The 22,935-nt window shown below is 37.8% G+C and overlaps 1 protein-coding gene across 1 annotated transcript in view; it reads left to right on the forward strand.

Annotated features, from left to right (window-relative positions):
* Positions 1–22,191, forward strand: part of CGRRF1 (cell growth regulator with ring finger domain 1) — a 27,681-nt gene extending 5,490 nt beyond the window's left edge. The window contains exons 2-6 of the mRNA XM_008701733.2: positions 7,262–7,401; positions 14,676–14,853; positions 15,013–15,160; positions 20,698–20,805; positions 21,208–22,191. Of these exons, the coding sequence (XP_008699955.1) occupies positions 7,262–7,401; positions 14,676–14,853; positions 15,013–15,160; positions 20,698–20,805; positions 21,208–21,528 (895 nt within the window). The 3' untranslated portion in view covers positions 21,529–22,191. The remainder of the gene's footprint in view (positions 1–7,261; positions 7,402–14,675; positions 14,854–15,012; positions 15,161–20,697; positions 20,806–21,207) is intronic.
* The last annotated feature ends 744 nt before the right edge of the window (positions 22,192–22,935 follow it).

Here is a 22,935-nt window from a genome sequence, read left to right on the forward strand (position 1 = left end):
GCAGCACTGACCTTTGCCCTGGCAGTGGCAGTTGGCCCCAGTAGCAGCAGTTTATTTAGTTGACGATTTCCCCTCAGACCTAGAACAGCCTTATCGCACTCCTTCAGAGATACCAGCGCCAGCTGGCCAGCTCTCCGACCACAAAGGTCTGCATGCCAGCTCTGGGGGTTCCCTTATCCAAGCTTCGAAATCGTAATAATCCCACTCTTCGCTTTGTTTCTCCAACCTGAGGAGTGATAACTGCTTTGTGCCACGACCCCTCAATGTCCCCTTCTTGCATTTTCAGTCTTCAGTACTTGACTAACAGTTCTTTATATTAGTATTAAATTCTTGATGTTTAAAGAACAGATGTGGCTTCCTGCCAACCCTGCCTGATAGGCTGACCTCGACTGTTTCTCATCTCAGTTGTTGAATGCGGTAGCTTGTGTGTGTGATGAGGTTGGTGACAAGGTACACGTTCCTCCCTAGGAAAAGAGTATGACTTTAGTTTGTGTTGCTTAGGGTGCACGATACTTGACGCTTGCACTGGCAAGAATGTTTGTAGAACAATCTAGAAGGAAACACAAAGCTGTTAGAAATGACATTTCAAACCTTTGTAGGGCCTTAAGGTCACTTATTTGAACCCCTCATTTTACAAGTAAAGGCACAGAATTTTAGAGACTGATTCATTTTCCCAAAGTCATATCATTAGCACAGCAGTTCCCTCAGACAATCCTCCCCTACCAAGGGTTTCCCCGTGGATGGTTATTATATCCTGATCCAGTGTCAGAATCCAGCAAGCTGTGTGAGACTGTCTTTGGGAGATCACCCTGAAGAGAAGGCCCCCCAAATTAACAATTGCATGTCTGTTTTATGATTGGCTTGAGAACTCAAGGTTGAAGGGGTAATAAAAATTCTTTACTGCTGAGCCTAAAATTTTAGCTTCAAAGTAACCTTTATTCAGGAGGAGCTCCATGAGACTCCAAACACAAGGAAAGGAGGTCCAGTCTACCAATTCGGCCTCTGATTAGAAGCTTTGAAAGTGTGTGCAGGGTAAGACATATAGGCAATAAGAAAAATGTGGTCAGAATTGGAAGTCCACAGATTATTGCTGTGCTAGAAGTTTAAACATTATGAACAGGTGTAACAAACAATTTAGAAATGGGAAAAACCAGAGGTGTCTGGGTGGCTCAGTTGGTTGGGCATCTGCTTTCTGCTTAGGTCATGGTCCCAGGACCCTGGGATTGAGCCCTGCATTGGGCTCACCGCTTGGCGGGGAGTCTGCTTTTCCCTCTGCCTGCTGCTCCCCCTGCTTGTGCGCACATGCTCACTCTTTCTCTATGTCAAATAAATAAACAAAAATATTTTAAAAAAAGAGAAAGAAATGGGAAAAACCAGAATTATAGAAAAATCCAGGAGGAATAAGAATTAAATTGTAACACTAAAAGAGAATGGAAAATTATCTTTATGGAAAAAGGGGGGGACTAAGTTTATATAAAAGAAAATAATGAATGTTTAGAAACATTTATTTAGTTGGTATTCCATTACTAACAGTTGCCAACATGACTTTGAGTCGAAAAAGATAAAGATGAAATTTGATTGAAAAGAAAATGTGTCAGTTTTCCCTTTTACTATTTTATTATTTCTTGTATTGTCATATCAGCCATGATGTGATACATAGGGCATCAATGTCTTTATTCTAGTTTTTGATTAAAAATGTGGAAAAGCCCAGATATTGGGATGGTGGCCAGAGACACGTCACTGGGTTTGTTTACCAGTATTTTACAGAACCATTTGTCAGCACCAATTATGGATTACTGTTTGACCAGTCTCCAATTTTTAACCTTATTCCAGGTCATCTCTGCATACAGGCTTTTGAGTAATATGTTAAAGATAGAAATATTGGTCCACATCAAACAGGTTAAAACTGGAAGTTGTGGGGTTTTGTGCAAAAATGAGCAAGTTCATGCTGGGTCAGGTATGTGAAAAGGTTTGGGATTATACTAGGCTGAAAGGTCAACATGAGTCATCTGTGTGTCTGCTGCCCCAAAACCGGCTTACATGATCTCAGACATTAAACGTAATGCTTAGGACAAGAGGTGTGGTTAGACTGCGACATGTCTCTATTATATAGTGAATTCTACCCTCCCCTCAACCCTTGTTTCCCCCAAAGCATTAGGATATTGGGGTAACAGGGCTGATGAAGTCAGATACAGACCCAGAGCCTTGATTCAGCATTGGCTGCTCTAGTCGTGCTTGGCTAAGTCCTTTAAGAGGACAGGAATGCAAAAATGTCTGAGATCATAATTCAGAAACGTGGCAGTGTCAGGACATAATTCAGATAAGTCAGTAATGAAAAGCCAAAGAGCAAGAGCGTTAACCTTAAAGGAAAAGGTTAATAACTGTTAAAATTAAGAACTCTGTTCATCAAAAGATACCATTATGAATGTGAAAGGCAAGATGTAGGAGGGGTGAAGCTATATCCAACAAAGGGCTTGTATTTAGGACATATAAAGAATTTCTATAAATAAGAATAATCAGTCATCTGAGAAATAGAAATTAAAACCATAATCCAGTGCCACCACATACCTACCAGGTGGCTAATAAGGTTTTGGCAAGGATTTGGCGCAAGGGCAACGTGGGAGTGTAAACTGATGGTACTCCATAGAATCATTGTCGGCATTATCCTCTGAAGTTGGAGAAGCACAGACCTTATGGCCGAGAAATACCATTCTCAGCATGTGTGGACCTAACAAAAATGCAGGTACACGCATGGGCACCGAGTGCCTTGTATGAAAATGTTTGTTTAGGCATTATTCATAATGGCCAAAATGTGAGCACAACTTAAATGTCCGTTAAGAGTAGAGCAAGTAAGCAAGGTAGAGCACGTTTACTGTACAGCAGAATACTACCCAGCCGCAGAACACGCTAAGTAGAGCTACCGAGGATCTGCAAGCATAATGTTGTAAAATAGGAAATAAATGTGTGCACAGCATCCTTCCACTTACATAATAATTCAGAACACTAAATTATAGTAATTGAAGTCAAGATAGTGGAGAGGGAAAGGGTAGTGCCTGGCAGGCGACACACGAGACTTTCTGAGGATATTGTTTGAGTTGTTAACCCAAAGGCCAGTTACTTTCTCATTCATTGAACAATGTTTTGTGTACTTTTCTGTATGTTATTTTTCATGGTAAAAAGGTTATGTAGGATAAAAAGGCCAAGGGTTTAGCACAATTCATATTACCAATTTTAAAAGTTATATTTGACTCAAATCAAGGGCCTTAGGCTATTAGAAAATGTAGACCCAAGATTAAGCATGAGGTGGAGAAATAAAAAATCTAAGGAGATGAATTTCTTTAATAATAGTGCTTTGGCATCTCTTGATATGATGCTGGGCCAAGCAGCCTTGGATAAGCATGTTTGAAAAGAAGCAACACTTTACATCTCAAATTATTTGTTCCATTCTGAGGTGTATTCAAAGCCACAGAACAGATATGGTATATCTTCCTACAACACTGATTTTATATAAAGATTTGGAGAAATAATACTTTTTACATTAAAACCAGATATATCATGGAATAAATAAAGCATATTGCAAAGGAATTCCATGCTTAACAACAGGCTGCTTCCAGAGATTTCTCCAAAGCCCTGCTTTTTGGGTTTCTGGCTCTTACATCTTTAAAGATTCTCTAATTGAAATTTTTAGGTACAACATGATAAAGTATCTGAAATATAATGCTTGAATCTACAGTAGAACTGAACACAATGAGCTCTGAATTCCAGTGTTTACTGCTGGGAGTGTGGGTGTAAGGAGCCAGGTGGTGGGGGTAAAGGAAAAAAAAGGGGCAGGGGATGGTAGGGAGAATTAAAATGATGAAGGGGCCAGGAAATAGAATGAGTATGTATAGCATGGAATGGTGTTTCCTCCCTTTGTTTTTTGTTTGTTTGTTTGTTTCTTTGTTTGTTTTTTGTTTTCACTCCAAGGGATGAAGAAAAGAAGAGGAGGTGTTATAGCTCTTGTGGGAAGATTATATCTTGTGTCCTACCATTTCACATTCCTGACTTAACCGCTAAAAGGCACTGGGACGATGTTGGGCAGTGGACATAGAGGCCACGGGGTAACTGATTCTGAGGTTCAAAAAGGAGAAATTACTGGATTTGTTCTTTCTCTCTAGCTCTTCTGTCAACCCCTACGTCTGCTCCATCATCAGCATTATCATTGCTAGCACTTACGTAGTGCCAAGCCCTGTTATAAAGGGTTTCCCAGATGGGAAACCAGTAACACAGAGGTTGAGCGATTGCTTAAGGACACGTAGCTATTAAGTGTCTTGTTCCTGATTTTAGGAGGAAAGCAGTTTTTCATTAAGAAAGTTGTTAGCTCTGCATATTTATTGCTGCCCTTTATCAGGTTAAGTTCCTTTACATTCCTAGTTTGCTTACGGTTTTTATCAGGACTAGACATTGGATTTTAGCAAGTGCTTTTTCTGCATGTATTGAGATGATCGTATGGTTTGTCTTTCTTATTCTGTTAATATGATGAATTACATTAAATTTTTAATGTTATGTTAAGCCGTCAGTAGGTCATGATTATTAGCTTTTTAATATATTGTTGGATTTCATTTGTTAACATTTTACTAAGAAGTTTTGCATCTATGTTCCTGAGTGATACATGTCTGTAGTTTTCTTGTACGTCTCTGCCCCTTCTCTGCAAACTGCATCAAGTTGTCCATCGGTCACTGATGTTTTGGGGTTCTTTTATCCAGCATTTTTTTCCTCTCTGTGTTTCATATTGGATCCTTTCTGTTGATAAATCTTCAAATATACTAATCTTTTGTTCTGTAATGTTAAGTCAGCGAGTAATCTCATCCACTGTATTTTTCATCTCAGATGTTGTGTTTTTTCATCTTCAGAAATGGATTTGGGTCTTTTTAAATATCTTCCATGTCTCCATATAATATGCTTAACCTTTACTTACTTTTTGAAAATATGGAGTATAGTTATAACAATTGTTTTGATGTTCTTGTCCACTAGTTCTAGTATCCATGTTATTTTTGGGGTCTATTTCTTTCTATTAGTTTCTCTTCTCATTATGAGTCATATTTTCTTCTTTGCATGGCTGTTAACTTTTTATTGGATGCTAAACACTGTGAATTTTACTTTAGGGTGCTGGATGTTTTTGTATTCATGGATATTTTCTTGAGCTTTGTTTTGGGTTACAGTTAACTTACTTGGAAACAGTTTCATCTGCTAGAGGCCCGCTTTTCAGCTTTCTTAAGCAGGACCAGAACAGCCTTTTCTAACTGTTCCATAAAATTAAATTCATCTAGAGTATAACTTTGTTCCATGTGTTACTTTTATTGGCCTTCTCTTGGCATTAGATTTATTCATGTGTTTTGAAATTTGGGTTTGCAACCTAAATTTTCGTAGAAGTTTTCTTCCCCACCCTTTGCCATCACCCTTGCTGTTTAACCATTTTACAATCGTCTCCAACCAGATTCCTAGATGCCTGCTAGTCAAGGAGCAGGTCTTAATAATGACAGTTCTGTTCCATATTGATATTGGCCTAACCCAGCTCCTGGATTCAAATTCTGAACCTCTCTTTGGCTCTTGTTTCGAATGGACAACCTATAAAGTCCTCTTACTGTGGGAAGGCTTACTTGCCACTGCCTGCTGCCAGACTCGGGACCCATCAAATCATGGCATTAACCTTACTCACTACTTTGTATTTCTTTCCCTTTTCAGAGCCATAAAGATTTGTCTTTGAACCTGCTCTGTCTCTTTTTTCCCATTTTATTAAAATTTTCGAACATACAGAAAACTTGAAAAAATTATACAGTGAACATATATATGCCCATCACTTAGGTTCTACAATCAGTATTTTGCTATGGAGTCTTTATTACATATTTGTCCGTCTTATTTCTTGATCACTTCACAGTAAGTTGTTAGCCTTCCTGTAAACACTAAAGCATTCCATGTTATTAGCTGGAGCTCAACATTTAGGGTTTTTTTGTTTTGTTTTGTTTTGTTTTTTTGGAAGTGGGAGGGAGAGAAAAAGAATGGGGGAGGGGCAGAGGGAGAGGCAGAGAGAGAGCCCGATGCGAGGCTTGACCCTGAGATCATGACCTGAGCCGAAACCAAGAGTCCGATACTTAACCAACTGAGCACGTCCCTCAACATTTGTTTTTGTTTATAGTTCCTTTTTTTTCTTTTGAAGTAATATTCGCACACAATGAAATGTACAAGTCTGCAGTGTTATCAAGCACATCACCTCTACTCAAACCTCTCTCAAGATATGCAACATTACCATCACCAGAGAAAGTTTCCTCGTGCCCTTTCCTGGTCAGTCCATACCCCTCCATCCCCCAGAAGCAACCATTGCCCTGTTTTTTATTTCTACTATGGATTAGTTTTGCCTGCTTTCGAATTTTATATTACGGAATCACATGTGTAAGACTTCTTTTGCTCAGTATGTTGTTTTTGAGGAAGAAATTATTCCTTTTCATTACTAAGTACTACTATTCCTTTGTTTCAACACACCACAGTTCGTTTGCTCATTTCAGTGGGGTCCTTTTGATTTCTCTGTTTATTTTTTATCCAGCACTGCTAAGTGTCTGGAGAGAAGAGAGTGCATCAGAGTATGAATGCCATCTTAACCGAATGTCCCCTGGTTTAACTAATGTGTATTCATTTTAAGTTACTTTTTTTTAATCGAGTGAACTTAGCTGCTTTCTAATTTGATAAGGAATTGAGTTTGGTCCCTTTCATTTTCCTTCTAATCTGTTCAATGTGCACTATCACATTTTTACCTAAAATTTAAAAGTAGAAAATATGTTATATAAATGAAGTGCTGTATTTGGTGTTTAAAAGTTCTCCTATTCCATAAATAATATCAAATAGTCTGCATCATATTAAATATGAATTTGTTTTTTATATCATGTAAAAAATTCAATAATTCTTACCGTGTTTTTCTGTTATATTAAGTACAGTTTATCTGTAATGACTGTACTACTTTGTTATCATCAATAATATTAACAGTAGAACTCTTTGTTTTCAGGAGTATGTCAGTTCAGCCAGCTGAACAATATATTGCAATCGTATGGGGCCTCTAATCTCTCAATTCTAGGTTAATTCTGTAATATAATGTAAACTGAATAAATTAATCTCTTTTCGTGGCGCTTGTTTAAAAAGGAATAACTAATGAAGCACAGCATACTTCACATATAACAAAGTTTCAGCATTTGCTAAAATTACGTATTATTTTCTTTTTCTTTTTCTTCAGGTTTGGTTGGGATGTTCCAGTAATTTTGAGAAATTCAGAAGAGACCCTGTTCAACACAAGAGTTTTCAAAAAGCAAATGAGACAAGTCAAGAATCCTTTTGGCTTAGAGATCACTAATCCATCTTCAGCTTCAATTACAAGTTGGTGGCTATTTTCCAAAGATCTTTTTCTTTCTATGCCCCTTGCTTAGCATTTTTCTTTCTGTATTGCTTTCTCTTCATTAGACTTAACAGGTATTCATTGAGCACCTATTTTATTCTGGGAGCCGTACTATGTAGTACTTTGTACTACAAATACAAAGACTAATAATTCACCAAACTTGCTCCTCAGTAATTTATCAACTAACAAACAGGCATTTGTGTGAGAAAAATAAAGTATCTTAACCGTTAATAAGAGAAGTTTGTTAGGACACTGCCATTTTCACGGGTCCTGAGTGCAGCAAGAAACATATGGATGGTATAGCATAAACAGTTACTGTAAGGTTGCTAACATCAAGAACAAGTATTTTTAATCTGAAATTATGATATTTTGGGTATAAGTTATTTTGGTATAAAATGTTATTTTGGGAGATGGTAATAATAGATGATAGCACTTTGTTTCTGTGCTTACTTGGAAAAATGAATTGTCTGCAAGACTATCTAGGAACCACTGGAGTGAAAGGAAGGAAGGAAGGGAAGAAAGAAAGAGAGAGAGAAAGAAAGAAATGGTTAAGTTTGCTGAGGTGGGGAAGCATATTCAGGAAAAGCCTTGTTAAAGGATGTGCTGAATCTATCTTATTTATTTATCTATTTGTTTTTTTAGTAGAGTCTTGAAAGATAAGTAGATGTTTACCTCATGGGGTTGGGAGGAATTCTAGGTAGACGGAGAAGTATGAACAAAGCACCGATATAGAAACAAAACAATACAGTAGAGAAACAAGAAGTAATTTGTTGTGGATAAAACCCAGGGTGGGACAGGTAAGAGAGCAGAGTGGGGAAGACTCAGGCTCTTCGCAGGGGCCCTCCTCAGACAGATCCTTTTACCAGGATAAAGAATACAGGAGGGGCAGCAGGTTTTGGAAGAAAGGTAATGAATTCAGTTGTGAACTTCTGGACTTTGAAATGCTTTTGTAGCAGGTAAGTAGAGACACAGAGTGGGCAGTTCTAGGTATAGTTCCGTGGCTCCACAAAGATTTCTGGACTGAGACCCTATCACCTTTTACACTTGCTCGGATTTCCGGGATCTTAAAAACAACTCCAGTCTCTGTCAGCGTTTTATCTTACTGTGGCTGCTGCCCTGTCTCTCTTCCCCTCACAGCCAGGCTTCTCAAAAGCAGGCTGCATTTGTCTTCGTCCTTAGCCAGCTCTACTTTCACTCCTCAGATGAGTGCAGTCTGATTTTTCCCAAATCCCCCTGCTGAAATGGCTTTCCCCAAGGTCACTGATCATCCCCTCTGCCCCTACCCTGACCTGCAGCAGTCATAAAATCTGGTGGATGCTTTGTAGGCCTGAGTTAACACTGTCTCTGCAGAGTTTAACAGAGTTGACCAATCCTTCCTTCTTGATGCCCTGCTTCCTTGGCTTCTGTGACCCTTCTTGTATAGTCATCTTCCTGTCTCTAACTTCCAGAATCACATGTCAAAAATCAGTGTACCGGGGCACCAGGGTGGCTCAATTGGTTAAATGTCCGACTCTTGATTTCGGCTCAGGTCATAATCTCAGGGTTGTGAGATCGAGCCCTAAGTCAGGCTCTGTGCTCAGCGTGGAGTTTGCTAGAGGTTCTTTCTTTTTCCTTCTGCCCCTCCCCTGCTCATGCATGCTAAATAAATAAATAAATAAAATCTTAAAAAATAAATCAGTGTACTTAGTCAATGGGGATTATCAGCCTTAAGTAAATACTAATTCATAATGAGGCAGTACAAAGTTTCTTATTCTTCCTTAGCTGTAAATAGTATACTAGCACCCTATGAATTAAAGAGAACTAAGGACCTCTTTTTTTTCCCTCTAATGGTAGGTAAGGGGTTCATTCTTTTTTTTTAAAGATTTTATTTATTCGACAGAGATAGAGACAGCCAGCGAAAGAGGGAACACAAGCAGGGGGAGTGGGAGAGGAAGAAGCAGGCTCATAGAGGAGGAGCCTGATGTGGGGCTCGATCCCATAATGCCAGGATCACGCCCTGAGCCGAGGGCAGACGCTTAACCGCTGTGCCACCCAGGCGCCCCCCGCCCTTTTTTTTTTTTAAGATTTTACGGGGGTTCATTCTGACATTTTTCACTTTGGAAGACCAAATTTCAAGATATGATAGAGAAAATTAACCTGTTTAGAAAACATGCCTAATTAAAATGTACAGAACAGTGGTAGTTTGGTGACCTCTGACCTCTGTGGTCCGGCACTCGGACCTGTTGCCATGTCATATGTGGGTCTTGAGTAGGACTGCTAATACAAAAAGCTGCCAGTACACAGCTGTCCTTCCTGCTACATAGTTCCACAAGCTGGGAAATGCTGAAAAAGTAAGATCTGATAAATTGTGAGCAAACAAACACAGGATACTTGTGAGCTAGAAAGTGCAAGGAAATCCGCCAATCTTCCTTTCAGGCAGAAATAATATCAAAAAGTGCCCCTTTTGCCCCCCTGTAAATGTTAGAAGCAAATGAAAAGACATCCAGTAACTAGAAGACCTCTCAGCTGCCAACCAACAATAGCATTACTGAAGTACCCAAAAAATTTTTTAAATGTGTGGTTTATACCGTACTTAGTGAAGTCTTTTAATTTTTAAAATACCAATGCCAGTGTGTCTGGGTGGCTCAGTCTGTTAGGCATCTGCCTTCAGCTTAGGTCATGATCTCGGGGTCCTGGAATCAAGCCCCGAGTTGGGCTCCCTGTTCAGCGGGGAGTCTGCTTCTCCATTTCCCTTTGCCCTTCCCCACCTCATGCTCCCTCCCTCTCTCTCTCTCCCTCTCAAATAAATAAAATCTTTAAAAAAATAAAATACCAGTGCCTATCACTCATTATCTGTCTTCTGTGGGTAAATAAGGAGAAGGATTTTGGTGGGAATTACATTTGGCGGAATAAAATTCATTTGTTTAAACTGTGTAGCAGTGTATATCATTAAAGATGTCTAACCAAGACGTTACGATAAGATTCTGAGCAATAATTGTGACATTTTAAAAGGTTATTTCATTAGATGTGTAGGTAGTTTAAAATTCTAGGTCTTTTATCACCACTGTACCCAAGGTGCCTGGCATGAAGGGAGGGAAGGAGAATACCTGGAGACCTGATTTACTTGAAAATGAACAAGAAAATCAATTTTAATCTTAGTCATTTAGTTCTCTTTACTATGGGCGGATTGTTGGGATTTCTTTTGTTGTTATATGGTAATACTGGATTTGGATTTATGATATTTCCATGTCCCCAATGTAAAAGGCTCTACTGAAATTGAAAGGAAGTACTCAGGATATGCTAGTTGAGTTTAATTCATTTGGTTCAGAAATTCTCCTGTCCCTTTCTAACAGCTTCCTCATATTTTGGTTTATTCACCCTGGTGAGACCTAACAAAGGTAAAAGGGTTAGACAAAATGACACATGTAGCATTTTCAGAGGAACTTGTGAACCTCTATTCTCTACAACGTAAAATTTTCATCTCCCAATACTCTGGATTTATTATCCTCATGCATGGTCACCTTGGACATTATTTCTTCTTCCCCAGGGATTCTTCTCAAGAAAGTTTGTGGCTTGGGGCGCCTGGGTGGCGCAGTCATTGGGCATCTGCCTTCGGCTCAGGGCGTGATCCCAGCGTTCTGGGATGGAGCCCCACATCAGGCTCCTCCGCTAGGAGCCTGCTTCTTCCTCTCCCACTCCCCCTGCTGTGTTCCCTCTCTTGCTGGCTGTCTCTCTCTCTGTCAAATAGATAAATAAAATCTTTAAAAGAAAAAAAAAAGAAAGTTTGTGGCTTTTCTGCTCTATTGTTTCTCCTTTTTTTTAATGCCTCAACTCTTTGACTGTAGTCATTTTTTTTTTTTTTTTTTGCAAGTTTTTTCATGGCTGTCTCTTACGCAGGGCTTTATTTGGCTGTTACAGCTAGGCACGTAGGGCAGGTTGAGGGAGATCACCCGCATGCTCTTTCAGTTAGCTTCAGTTTTGAATTTTCTGGTTTAAGGCTGTGTTCCAAGTCTGCTGTTGCTGTTGATCTGAGATGGCATTGTGTTTGCACTGAATTTTAGAAGACTGAGAAAATGGAAGAATGAGAACTGTCTGCAGGAGAAGTGGGAAAAACAAAAGGGAGACAGTTTTGCCTGGGGGGATTTGTACTGCCATCAATTAGTGTAAATCAGTACGTTCTCTTCTCAGTCTATGCCATGGACAAGTGTAGGAGAGATTGTGGAGGGTAGAATTTGGAGATTGTATTCTCCCTTCTCATTAACTTGTAATGTTAATTTCAGAGGCATACTCTGTTGAAGTCTGATCTCCAGTTGTCCGTAGTCTCTGACACTCTCCCCACTTCAGTCACGTATATGCAGTCTGTAAACAAGCTCTTAGGCAGCTCTGAATCTCTGGAACTCTGCTGCTTTTTACAGAGCAGATAAACTAGGTAGTTTAACATGTTTTAGGGCTTACCCTTCCATGGTTCTTTTGTAGTGTAAACAACCATGTAGATATGGATATCCCTCCTGTGAGGTAAACAGGAATATGCTGTATACTTGCCTCCATCTTGCTTTTTTCATCTGTATGTATTCTGAAGATCATCCCACAGTCGCATATGCAGATATTTTGCCATGCCTCAGTTCTTTTTTAAGAGCTCCAGAATACTTCATTATAGAATATTCCATATTTTATTCATTGAATCCCCTATTGTTGGACATTTGGGTAGATTCCAGCATTTTGATATAACTAGAGCTCCATACATAACATCTTTTCACATTTTCACATTTCTGCCAAGGATATTAAGAAATCATTTTCTGGGTTCCTTTTTTTCTTTTTCCACTTTCTTTTATATGCCTTTTCTATTTCTTCCTTTCATATCTACTTCAGCTTTTTTTCCTTACCTCATGTTGTATGGTTCTGTGGTGACATAGAGAAAAGGACCTATGATTTTTAATATGTATATTAACTTTCAATGTATAAACATTGTTATGTAACATAATATAAATAGTATATATGAACATGACATATTAATATGTTTTAATATATAATATACCAATTAACATAATCACTGTATATTAAAAGTATATAAATATATATTTAAATTTGTATTGATTGAGTGTCTTTCTTTAGCTATTTAATAGCTAATTGAAAAATAATAACTAATTAAATTTCCCATTCTTGAATAATACCTGATGATTGGAATCATATAAAACTTTGAAATCAAATTCTGTTCCAATTACCTATTGCAGAGTTCCTGACAATTAAACGTTTTGCTTAACTATGATTGGAAATTATCCTATGTCACTGCTACTGTGCGTACTCCAAATCTGAAACTCTGTGTACATACTACAACTACGGAGGAGAAAAGTAAAAAACTGAATTTTTGCTATCCTGTAAGCGTCTGCTTGTGTTTGTGTGTATCCTTGTAACACGTATTCTTGATCACCTTTTTATTTTTTTTAAAGGGATGATTTATATATTTTTTTAAAGATTCATTTATTTATTTTAGAGAGAGAGAGAGAGTGAGTGTGGGGCAGTGGCAGAGGGAGAGGGAGAGAGAGAAAATCTCAAGCAGAATCCCTTCTGAGTGCAGAGCTCAATTCAGGGCTCCATCCCACGACCCTGAGATCATGACCTGAGCCAAAATCAAGAGTCAGACACCCAACTGATTGAGCTACCCAGCCACCCATTGATCACATTTTTATTTATTTATTTTTTTAAGGAATATTCTTTTTTTTTTTTTAAGATTTTTTAAAATTCACTTGAGACAGAGAGATAGGGAGCATGTACAGGGGAGAGGCAGAGGGAGAGGGAGAAGCAGACTCCCCTTTAAGCCAGGAGCCCAACACGGGGCTCGATCCCAGGACCTGAGGTCATGACCTGAGCCGAAGGCAGACGCTCAACCATCTGAGCCACCCAGGTGCCCCTGATCACCTTTTTAAAACTTCATAATGGGGGCGCCTGGGTGGCACAGTGGTTAAGCGTCTGCCTTCGGCTCAGGGCGTGATCCCGGCGTTCTGGGTTCAAGCCCCACATCAGGCTCCTCCGCTATGAGCCTGCTTCTTCCTCTCCCACTCCCCCTGCTTGTGTTCCCTCTCTTGCTGGCTGTCTCTATCTCTGTTAAATAAATAAATAAAAAATCTTTAAAAAAAAAAACTGATTTAGTATCTTAAAAAATAAATAAATAAAAATAAAACTTCATAATGTATCCATCAGAATTTCTATTAGCAAATAACAGAAATGACTGCAATCAAAGGATACTGGATAGCTTACAGAATTACATAGGTTTGGAGACCCAGAATCAGAGACCGAGGCTGTTCAGCCAGGAGCAGTGCCCCAGACCGTGTACTTTTGGTCTTGTAAGTCCACCACTGCCACTGAGCACTAGGTGCTACCCTTTCCACTGCCAGAGGTATAAGACCCTAGGTGTTGCTGCCCTTGAACTTGATATTGCTACAACTGCCATGAGCAAGGGGAAAAATCTTATGGGTGGTAATAGTAAGTCCTATGTGAGTGTTTAATAAATAGGTAAAAAATATGATTTGTATGTCCACTTATAATTTATTTTTCCACTTAATCAGGTTTACTTAAATTGTAATAAGTTTTATTATGCTGAAAACAAATAAATGAATGAGGGCATTGCTATTAAGCCCTTCATGTTTTAGAATTCCTACTCTTTCCTTGGGATGTTTTGCATATTATATAGGACATTAACTGTGTGACAAGAGTATATATTAATGTTGTCAATGTCTATATTAATATTAGTAAGGCTTGATTTCTTTTTCATATTTTTTCTACTCCAGTGATCACCTTGTGGACCCTGTGAGTTAGTCTGTCCACTTTCAGAGACAGTCCTGCTCTGTTTCTTACAGGTCAAGGTTGCGTATTCCACTTGTGAAGACAGCTCTACTATTTCTTGTAGTTAAGATCATATATGCTGTTAGAGTGGTAGGTTATCAATAGTGAACTATATTTCAGTTTTTAAACTCTGTGTGGGAGAAGTCTCTAAGTCACACATGAAAAACTAACTTGGTGATTTCCAAGTGTAAATGTGTAAATAATAAGAGTTTACTGATAGTGCTTCAAAACTGTGTAGATGTTGAGGTTTTTCTATCGCTTGTTTAGGGCCCAGTTCCTTCATTTACAGGCACGTACCCTTTAATGAGTTCCTATAACTGCCATCAGCCTGGCCAGCCTCCAAATGAAGCTTTTGTTATTCACCGTGTAATTGTATGAGAAATTGCATTAGGTAATTTTCTTCTCTTTGTCTTCTTCTCTTCTTTGTTTTCTACAGCTGGCATAACTTTGACAACAGATTGCCTTGAAGATAGCCTCCTGACATGCTACTGGGGGTGCAGTGTTCAGAAATTATATGAAGCTCTGCAGAAGCACTTTTACTGCTTCCGAATAAGCACTCCCCAAGCCCTGGAAGATGCTCTCTATAGTGAATACCTCTATCAAGAACAGTATTTGTATCCTTTTATCTGATATATCCGTTAACAAATGAAAATTTTAGACATTAGACTCTTTTATGGATAAAATAAAGTATTTGCTAAGTTATTATTCATCACCTTTGGTGTATTATTAGATTTTTGATCATAGTGGCAATTTACCTTTACATTTTCAAAAAGTATTAAAAAGGACAGCAAAGAAGAAATATATTGCCAGTTACCAAGAGATACTAAAATTGAAGACTTTGGTACAGTGCCCAGATCTCGCTATCCATTGGTAGCACTGTTGACCCTAGCTGGTGAGGATGACCGCGAAATTTACGATATTGTAAGTAATTTTAAAATTCTGGAAGCATTCCTTTAAGTGATTTGGGTGATGGGTTGTAATTATTTGTTGAATAGAAAAAGTCTTATTTTAATGTCCGAGGATATACATTTGGCCCAGACACATTTTTCTTGGAAAAGGAATACCTGGGAAGTACACCTGTGTGATTATTATATATCTAACAGCTGCTTCAGAGTATGACTTCTTTCCCATATGAGTTACAAGAATATGATATTAGAGAACAAAAGGTATGTTATAGTTGCATTAGTTAATTTTATCATTCTGTATTCTGTCATGTTTGCTGGATAGAAAAAGTCTTTTGGGAAGCATGTTTATTCTTAGCATTTTTAGCACTGAATGAATAAGCATTATAATCATCTGAAGTGCTCAGTTTTAAGACCCTCTTTTCTTTACATGCTTGTTTCCATCATAGCCCTTGCAGCACCTACATCTTCTGTGTATTTGATCCCTGTATTTTCAGTAATTGTAGTAATCTCCTTTTCTCATGATGTGCTCATTATTTCTTTAGTCTGGTTGTTTGTCCCTATTAGTAAGATAAAAGCATCTTAGGGATCTAAGAGGACCTGAGCCCTGACATTCCTCTGAGTATGGTAGAAGCTTATACATTGAAATAAACTTTTGGTGAAACTGTTTCATGGTAAGAATGCCCTTATAACCCAATTTCCTACTTTTCTGAAGTGCCTGATATCGATATGTTTATTAATAAAGATATGGTAATATTTTCATGATACATCATAATATATAGTACATTTGCAAACATTAACTTATTTATTCCTTCTAACGACCTTGTGTGTTAGGGTAAATACTCTTCTTAGAGACTGAAATGGGAGTCTGAAGAAAACCCCCAGTCATTCAGGAAGAGATGGAAACAGTAAGCCTCTGTCGTCCTGTGTCAGTACCTTAGGAAAAAAAAATTTTAATAGAATATCTCCTTGAAACAAGTGTACATTTTCTTGCATTTGGAAAGTGCAGACCCTTATTGGGAAATCTAGACCCTGCTCATACACAATTTGGGGTTTTAATCTTACCAAATTGAAATTCCATTGAGCTAAAGTCAATTTGTTTTTTCCAAATAAGTCATACTAAAAACAGTATGCTTCCATAACCTAACACAGTCTTGGAACTTAATAGGTGCTCAATAAACGTGCTAAGTGAAAAAAACCCCAACAACCCAAAGTCATACTGAGCAATGTTAGCTAGCCTCATAGAGCTTGACAACAATCCCTTGTTCCCTCCCCCTCCTCCCCTCCTCCCCCTCACACTGTTCAGTTGAAGATCAATAAGTACTGTTAGGTTGATGTTTCATATTTCCAGCCTCTGTTCTTTACCCCACCCACCCCAGCAAGGTAATCCTTCTGTCACCACCATGTCACCCGTGTCTTCTAAGCTCCCTTCCTTCCTTCCTTTCCTACAAAACAAAAAGGGTCAGATCTGTCACCTTCCTCCCAGTCTCCCCTTTTGGCTTCTTTCCCCCCTCACTGAGGGTGATCTTTATCTATTTAAGGTACCCAGAGTCTTCTTTGTTTTCTGACTTTCTTCCTCAGTCTAAACAGGGGCACACGCACGCACGCCTGCCTGTGTGTGTATGTGTGTTACAATACATATAACATAAAATTTACCATTTTAACCACTTTCCAGTGTCTATGTCAATGGCACTATAAACAGGGAAAGATTTGTTCTCAGCCCCTGGATCTGACTGGAACGAGGACAACATGGCCCAGCCGTACTTGCGGCAGGTGCATTCCCACAGGGGAGCTGGGGTGGCCGGCCCTCAGGGGTTAATAGGTATTTTCTCTTTTCCTTTTAAAGTCTTCTCTGGGTCTTTTCTTCTCATCGGCTGGTGCCCTACCTTTATTCCTGTTAAACCTTTCTTCTCCATCTCTTATCACTGAGACTGGGCCTAAGTCGGAATTAAAGCATATTTTTAGCATGGTTTGTATTAATGTTCTGTGTTCTGAATTTTAAAAGCAAACCGAGCATTTGGTTTTTCAGTATTTTTTCTGGGGGTCAGAGTCTAAATCTGAAGAAAAAAACATTAAACTCTACCATTCCTGTTGTAACAGTAAAAATTACATTTTGCTAGTGTAGTCAGTTTGTTATTTTAGGTAGAAGCGGGGGTTGTTATTGCATTATTTTGATTTTGACATTTTTTTCATTTTACTCAATTATATTTTCCCTATTACTCAAGTAATACATGTTTGTGGCAGGAAATAGAATTAGAAAATCTAGATAAGTCAAAAGGAAAAATACATAATCACCTATATTCTATCATCCAAAGTTAACCACTGTGAATGTTTGTATCTTTGCAGACCTTTATATATGTAATTTTTAAACAAAAACAGGATTGAATTATATGTACTATTTTGTGACCTATTTTCATTTAGTATATTTTGAGCATCTTTTCTATATCAAATATATATCTATAGCTACATATAAATTTATATATGTAGACATATACATGTACATACATGTTTATAACTAGCATGATAGTAGCTTCCGAAGCTTTTAATACTAACTTGAATGGCAGGATTGTTTGTGTGAGGTGATAATATTACTCTCTTCTACCAGTCCTGTCATTTTGGTTCAGTATTACAACCCTCTGAAGCCATTGCCAAATTATTAAATCTTTATAAAGCCCTAAAGAATATTATGTTTACAACCATAGTAGGATTCTTTCTTTAGACTTTTCATTTGGACACAATTTTAGAAACTTGCAAAAATAGAAAAACAAAAGAACACCCCTATACCTTTTACCCAGATCTCCTATTGTTAATTGTTGACATTTTCATTATTGGCACTATTTTTTGCCCACGTGTGTGTGTGTGTGTGTGTGTGTGTGTGTATTTTAATGAATCAAGAATAAGTTGTATGCGTGATTCTTTACCCCCAAATACCTTAGTGTGTATTTCCTAATAATAGGAATATTCTCTGATATAAACCCAATTTAGTCATCAACTTTATAAATCTAACATTGATAAAATATTTTATCCAATCTATGACCTATATGCCAATATGTCAGTGGATTTATCCGTCTTCTTTACAGCATGTTTCCCTCTCCAGTACAGGTTCTAGTCTACAGTCAGTCAATTTATCATGTACCTTTAGCCTCCTTTAATCTAGAACATTGCCACAGCCTGGGTTTGTCTTTTACAATATTAGCATTTTTGAAGAATACAGTCACATACACCCTTTTTGTAAAATAGGACTCTTCCCATTGTTTGTCCAGTGTTTCATCATGATCAGATTGGAGTTGTGCGTTTCAGCCAATCTACTCTACAGGTGATGATGTATGCTTTTCAGGGTGTCACCTTTGGAGGCACACGCAGTTCTTTCCCCTCATTGGTGATGTTAATTTCGATCTCTCAGCAAGGTGTTACCTCATTTCTCCTCTGTTCTATTTTTTGGGGGGGCACTTTTAAGACCACACAAAATCCCAGTCTTTATGAAAATTCCCCCCCTGGATTTAATATCCATTGATAATTCTTAACAGATTTTATCTTTACCATGATGATTGCAAAATGATTATTTTCCAATTCCAGCCCTTCGGTCAGCCCTCAGTATTCTGTAAGTAATAGAACTCCCATTTATTTCTTTATTTATTATCCATATGGCTTCATGAATTCCTTTTTTTCCCAGCGATTTATAATTCATTACTGAATTTATTTTGGTACTCAACTGCCCTCTCCTTATTTGCTGCCCAAGGGCTTATAGTCAAATTCTGTGTCCATAAATTACTTGGATTAGTTCTCCTAAAAGTCAAAAAAATGTATAAAGAGGAAGTGTACTCAGATGCTGTCATCCCTTCTCATAATGCCTTTTTTTTTAAATTTTTTTTTACGATTTTATTTTTAAGTAACCCCCACACCCAACATGAGGGTCAAACTCACAACCCTGAGGTCAAGAGTTGCATGCTCCACCCGGCCAGGTGCCCCCCATTCTTATATACCCCAATTCTTGTAGATAACCAAGTTTATTGTTTTTTGGTTTATTCTTCCTATGTTTCTTATTGTGATGATGAGAAGATACAGATGTTTATATGTCTTCTTTTCTTTCTTACTCAAAAGGTATTACACTTTATATATATTTATATACATGTTCCTGTTTTTTTCACTTCATAATATCTCTGGAAATCACTCCAGATCAGTCCGTAGAGCTCTTCCTCACATTTTTTGCCATGGCTGCATAGCACTCAATGGTATGTAGGGTGTATAGGTACCATAGTTATTTAACCAATCTCCTGTGGCTGGACATTCAGGTAATTTCCAGTATTCTGCAGTAACAAATAATTTTGCACTGAATAGCCTGTGCATATGTATTTTCATATTGTTGAGGTTGTATGGCTGAAGGGTAAAGGTATGTCATTTTGATACATATTACCAAATTCCCCTCCATTGGGGTTATATCCTTGCAGTGGAGTTGTACCTTTTTATCTTTTTTAATACATTTCCACCAGCAATATATGAAAGTGACTATTTCTCCATAAACTATATTGATAAACGTTTGAAATCTATTAATCCAATGAGTGGGAAATGATATCTCAATGAAGTTTTAATTTGTATTTATCATCTTGTGAGTGAAATTGAACATCTTTTAATATGGCTAAGGACCATGTTTATAATTTTGTGTGAATTGTCTGTTCATGTCTTTTGCCCATTTTTTAATAGGATTTTTGGTTACTTTTTTTCAATATTGGAACGTTTTTCATTAATTAGGGATATTGTAAATATTTTATTCCAGTTCATCAGATGTCTTTTGACTTTGCCTATGGGGCTTTTGGTCATACATGCTTTAAATTTTTATACAGTCAAATGCATCTGCCTCTGGGTTTGAGTCATAGTTAGAAAGTCTTTCCCTACACTGAGAGTAAAAAGGAATTCACATGTTTTCTTCTAGTGCTTGCATAGTTTTATTTTTTATAATTAGGTTTCTTATGCTTTTGGGGTTTATTCTTACATATGGTTTGAGGAGTGCATCTAATTATATATTTTTCCAAATAGCTATCCAGTTGTCCCAATACTTTTAATTAAAAAGACTGTTTGCCCAGTGATTTCAGATGATACCCTCATCATATTTGTATAGATAGTTGGGTCTGTTTCTGGACTGTTTGTTCTGTTCTAGCCACCTGTCCATGTCCTGTACTATTTTAATTTTAGAGGCTTTGTACTATGTCTTAATATCTGACTGGGCTCAATCCTCCCACAGCTTTTTTTCTAGTATTTTCGTAGCTATTCTTATGTGTTATTTTTCCACAGGAGAATTTTAGAGTCAACTCATATAACTCTATGAAAAAGCTCATTGGAATTTTTGTTAGGATTGCATTAAATTTGTAACTTCGAGTAAAATTAAAAATAACTCTGGCAAAAATATGTTCTGTAACTGGTTCCTCTTTAGTGACTATGATTTAAATCAATTATTGTAAGTTTTCCAATTTATCAACCTTTTGTTTTTCTTTTGTTTCACATGCCTGTGAAATAATATAAGGAGGTTAAGTATTGACTGGTATTCAATTTTTATTTTAGATTTCCATGGTGTCAGTAATTCATATTCCTGATAAGACTTATAAACTTTCCTGTAGAATGTTGTATCAATATTTACTCCTGGCTCAAGGTCAATTTCATGATCTTAAGGTAAGTACCCTGTCGTCTTATCTCTGTCCCTTTTATTTGCAGTTTCAAAGAATGACCATGTATAAAGAGATAATATTTTTCAGTTAGTTATCACAGAAGTTAGCTATTTTTGCTATTGGATTTGCTAGCTCACAAATTTTTAGCAGCTTTTATGACTCCCAGATTTAAAGAGTAATTGTCGGGGCTCAGTTGGTTGGGCATCTGACTCTTGATTTCAGCTCAGGTCATGATCTTGGGGTCATGGGATCGGGCCCACATCAGGCTCCGTGCTCAGCGCAAAGTCTGCTTCCCTCTCCCTCTCTCTCTCCCTCTCTCTCAAATAAATAAATAAAATCTTAAAAAAAAAAAAAAAGAGATATTGTCATTTGTGATTATCCTTAACCTTGTTGCTTTAATTTTCAGCAACTTTTCATGTCTGCAAATAATAATTCCACTCCCTCCAGCACTTCCTCTCCAGAAGAAAAAAGCATAGAGCGCAGTTTGCTGGAAAAGGCCGGACTGTCCGAGAGTGAAGCGGAGCCTCCGGAGGAGAACAGCAAGGACTGTGTGGTTTGCCAGAACGGAACTGTGAACTGGGTGCTTCTGCCGTGTCGACACACGTGCTTGTGTGACGGCTGTGTTCGTTATTTTCAGCAGTGCCCAATGTGCAGGCAGTTTGTTCAGGAATCTTTTACACTTTGCAGTCAAAAGGAGCAAGAGAAAGACAAACTGAAAGCTCTTTGAGATTGTTGTTACGACTGAAAAGTATACGTTCCACTGAAGATGTAGAAATTTGTGTTCTTGAAATTAATCATAACGTGGAATCTGCAGTGTTGACCGTCAGCGAAAATTCTATTTTAATTTCACATTTGTACGGTACGTGGATGATGAAAATGAATCCCTTCCTGTTCAGTATGATAAATACTGGAATGCCATCTGTGCTAATACATAAAAATTCATTCAACTCTTGAGAAGAATGTAAATGTTTGGCCTTTTATCAGCTAGAGGATTTTATACAGTTTTGATTAGGAAAATTCTGAAAAGCAATCGTCTAAAATCTGAGGCGGTAAAAGTCAAGGTCTCTGGATGTTTTGCCTTTCCCATCATTTGGAGTGCGATTGGGAAAAAACGGAATTCTTCCTAAAGGAATTGTATGTTCCCCAGTTTATAAAGGAGTTGGAAAGGGCTTCTAACTCTAAATCTTTTCCTAAAATAACAGCTTTCATAAATATCCATCTAATTTTCTTTATAGTCACATAAACACAAGTCTTAATTTTAATATAGCATCTTAAATCATAAACAAGATACAGTTATTGTCTGTTCTCAGTGTATCATAGATTAAAATCACACTCCTCTATAGGAAGCAGATATATAAGACTTGGATAATAAATTTCTTGGATAACTAAATTTATTGTCAAATATGATTAGGTTAGCAGAATGTGACCTATCGGGGAAGAACTGTGAGACTCGTAATGCCTTACCTTCGATTTCCTCCTGCATAACAAATCCATCTAAAACCAGAGAGGTTTTGGAGCCAGAAAAACCGCTAAGAGAAACAAATAACTATTTTTTTTCTACTGTATTTTTATTCCAAATAAACCCAGGTCCTCCAGAATAGTAACCTGATAGGCAAAAAGCCCCATCCCCCTGCTTTCCAAGATGACAAAAAAAAGGTTAAATCAGAGCTTTCTGTGTCTTCAGGACATATTACCTTCCACTCACCAAGAAATTAGATCATGGCAAGTAAACGGAACTTCAGGGAAATTTTCAAGGCTTCTTTGTCCTGTTTGTATGAAGAATAATGCCTTACGTTTGTATCAGTGTTTTTACATAGCATCGTTTCATTCTAATCAGATATAACACTCGGAAGAAGACATTACCTATTCTCCATTTTAGAAACCAAATCAAACTTTCATCTCTGCTCAGTAGCTATGTATTAAATACCTTCTAAGGGCCAGATACCTTTTGGCAGTCTGGGCCACGAAGAATCGGGCAAGACTTACAGAGTATCTGTACCTCACAGCAACATTGGCAGCATTGCAGAAACTTGTCCCCACCTCGGACATTCTAGAGCTCTGTTCCAACCCTGCCGCTGGAAGCAGGGGCAGTCGAAAGCTACAGTCTCTGCAGCAGTTAGCGAGCAACAGCTTA

This window comes from Ursus maritimus, unplaced genomic scaffold, assembly GCF_017311325.1.
Source record: "Ursus maritimus isolate PB19 unplaced genomic scaffold, ASM1731132v1 scaffold_25, whole genome shotgun sequence".
NCBI classification, from domain to species: Eukaryota; Metazoa; Chordata; class Mammalia; order Carnivora; family Ursidae; genus Ursus; species Ursus maritimus.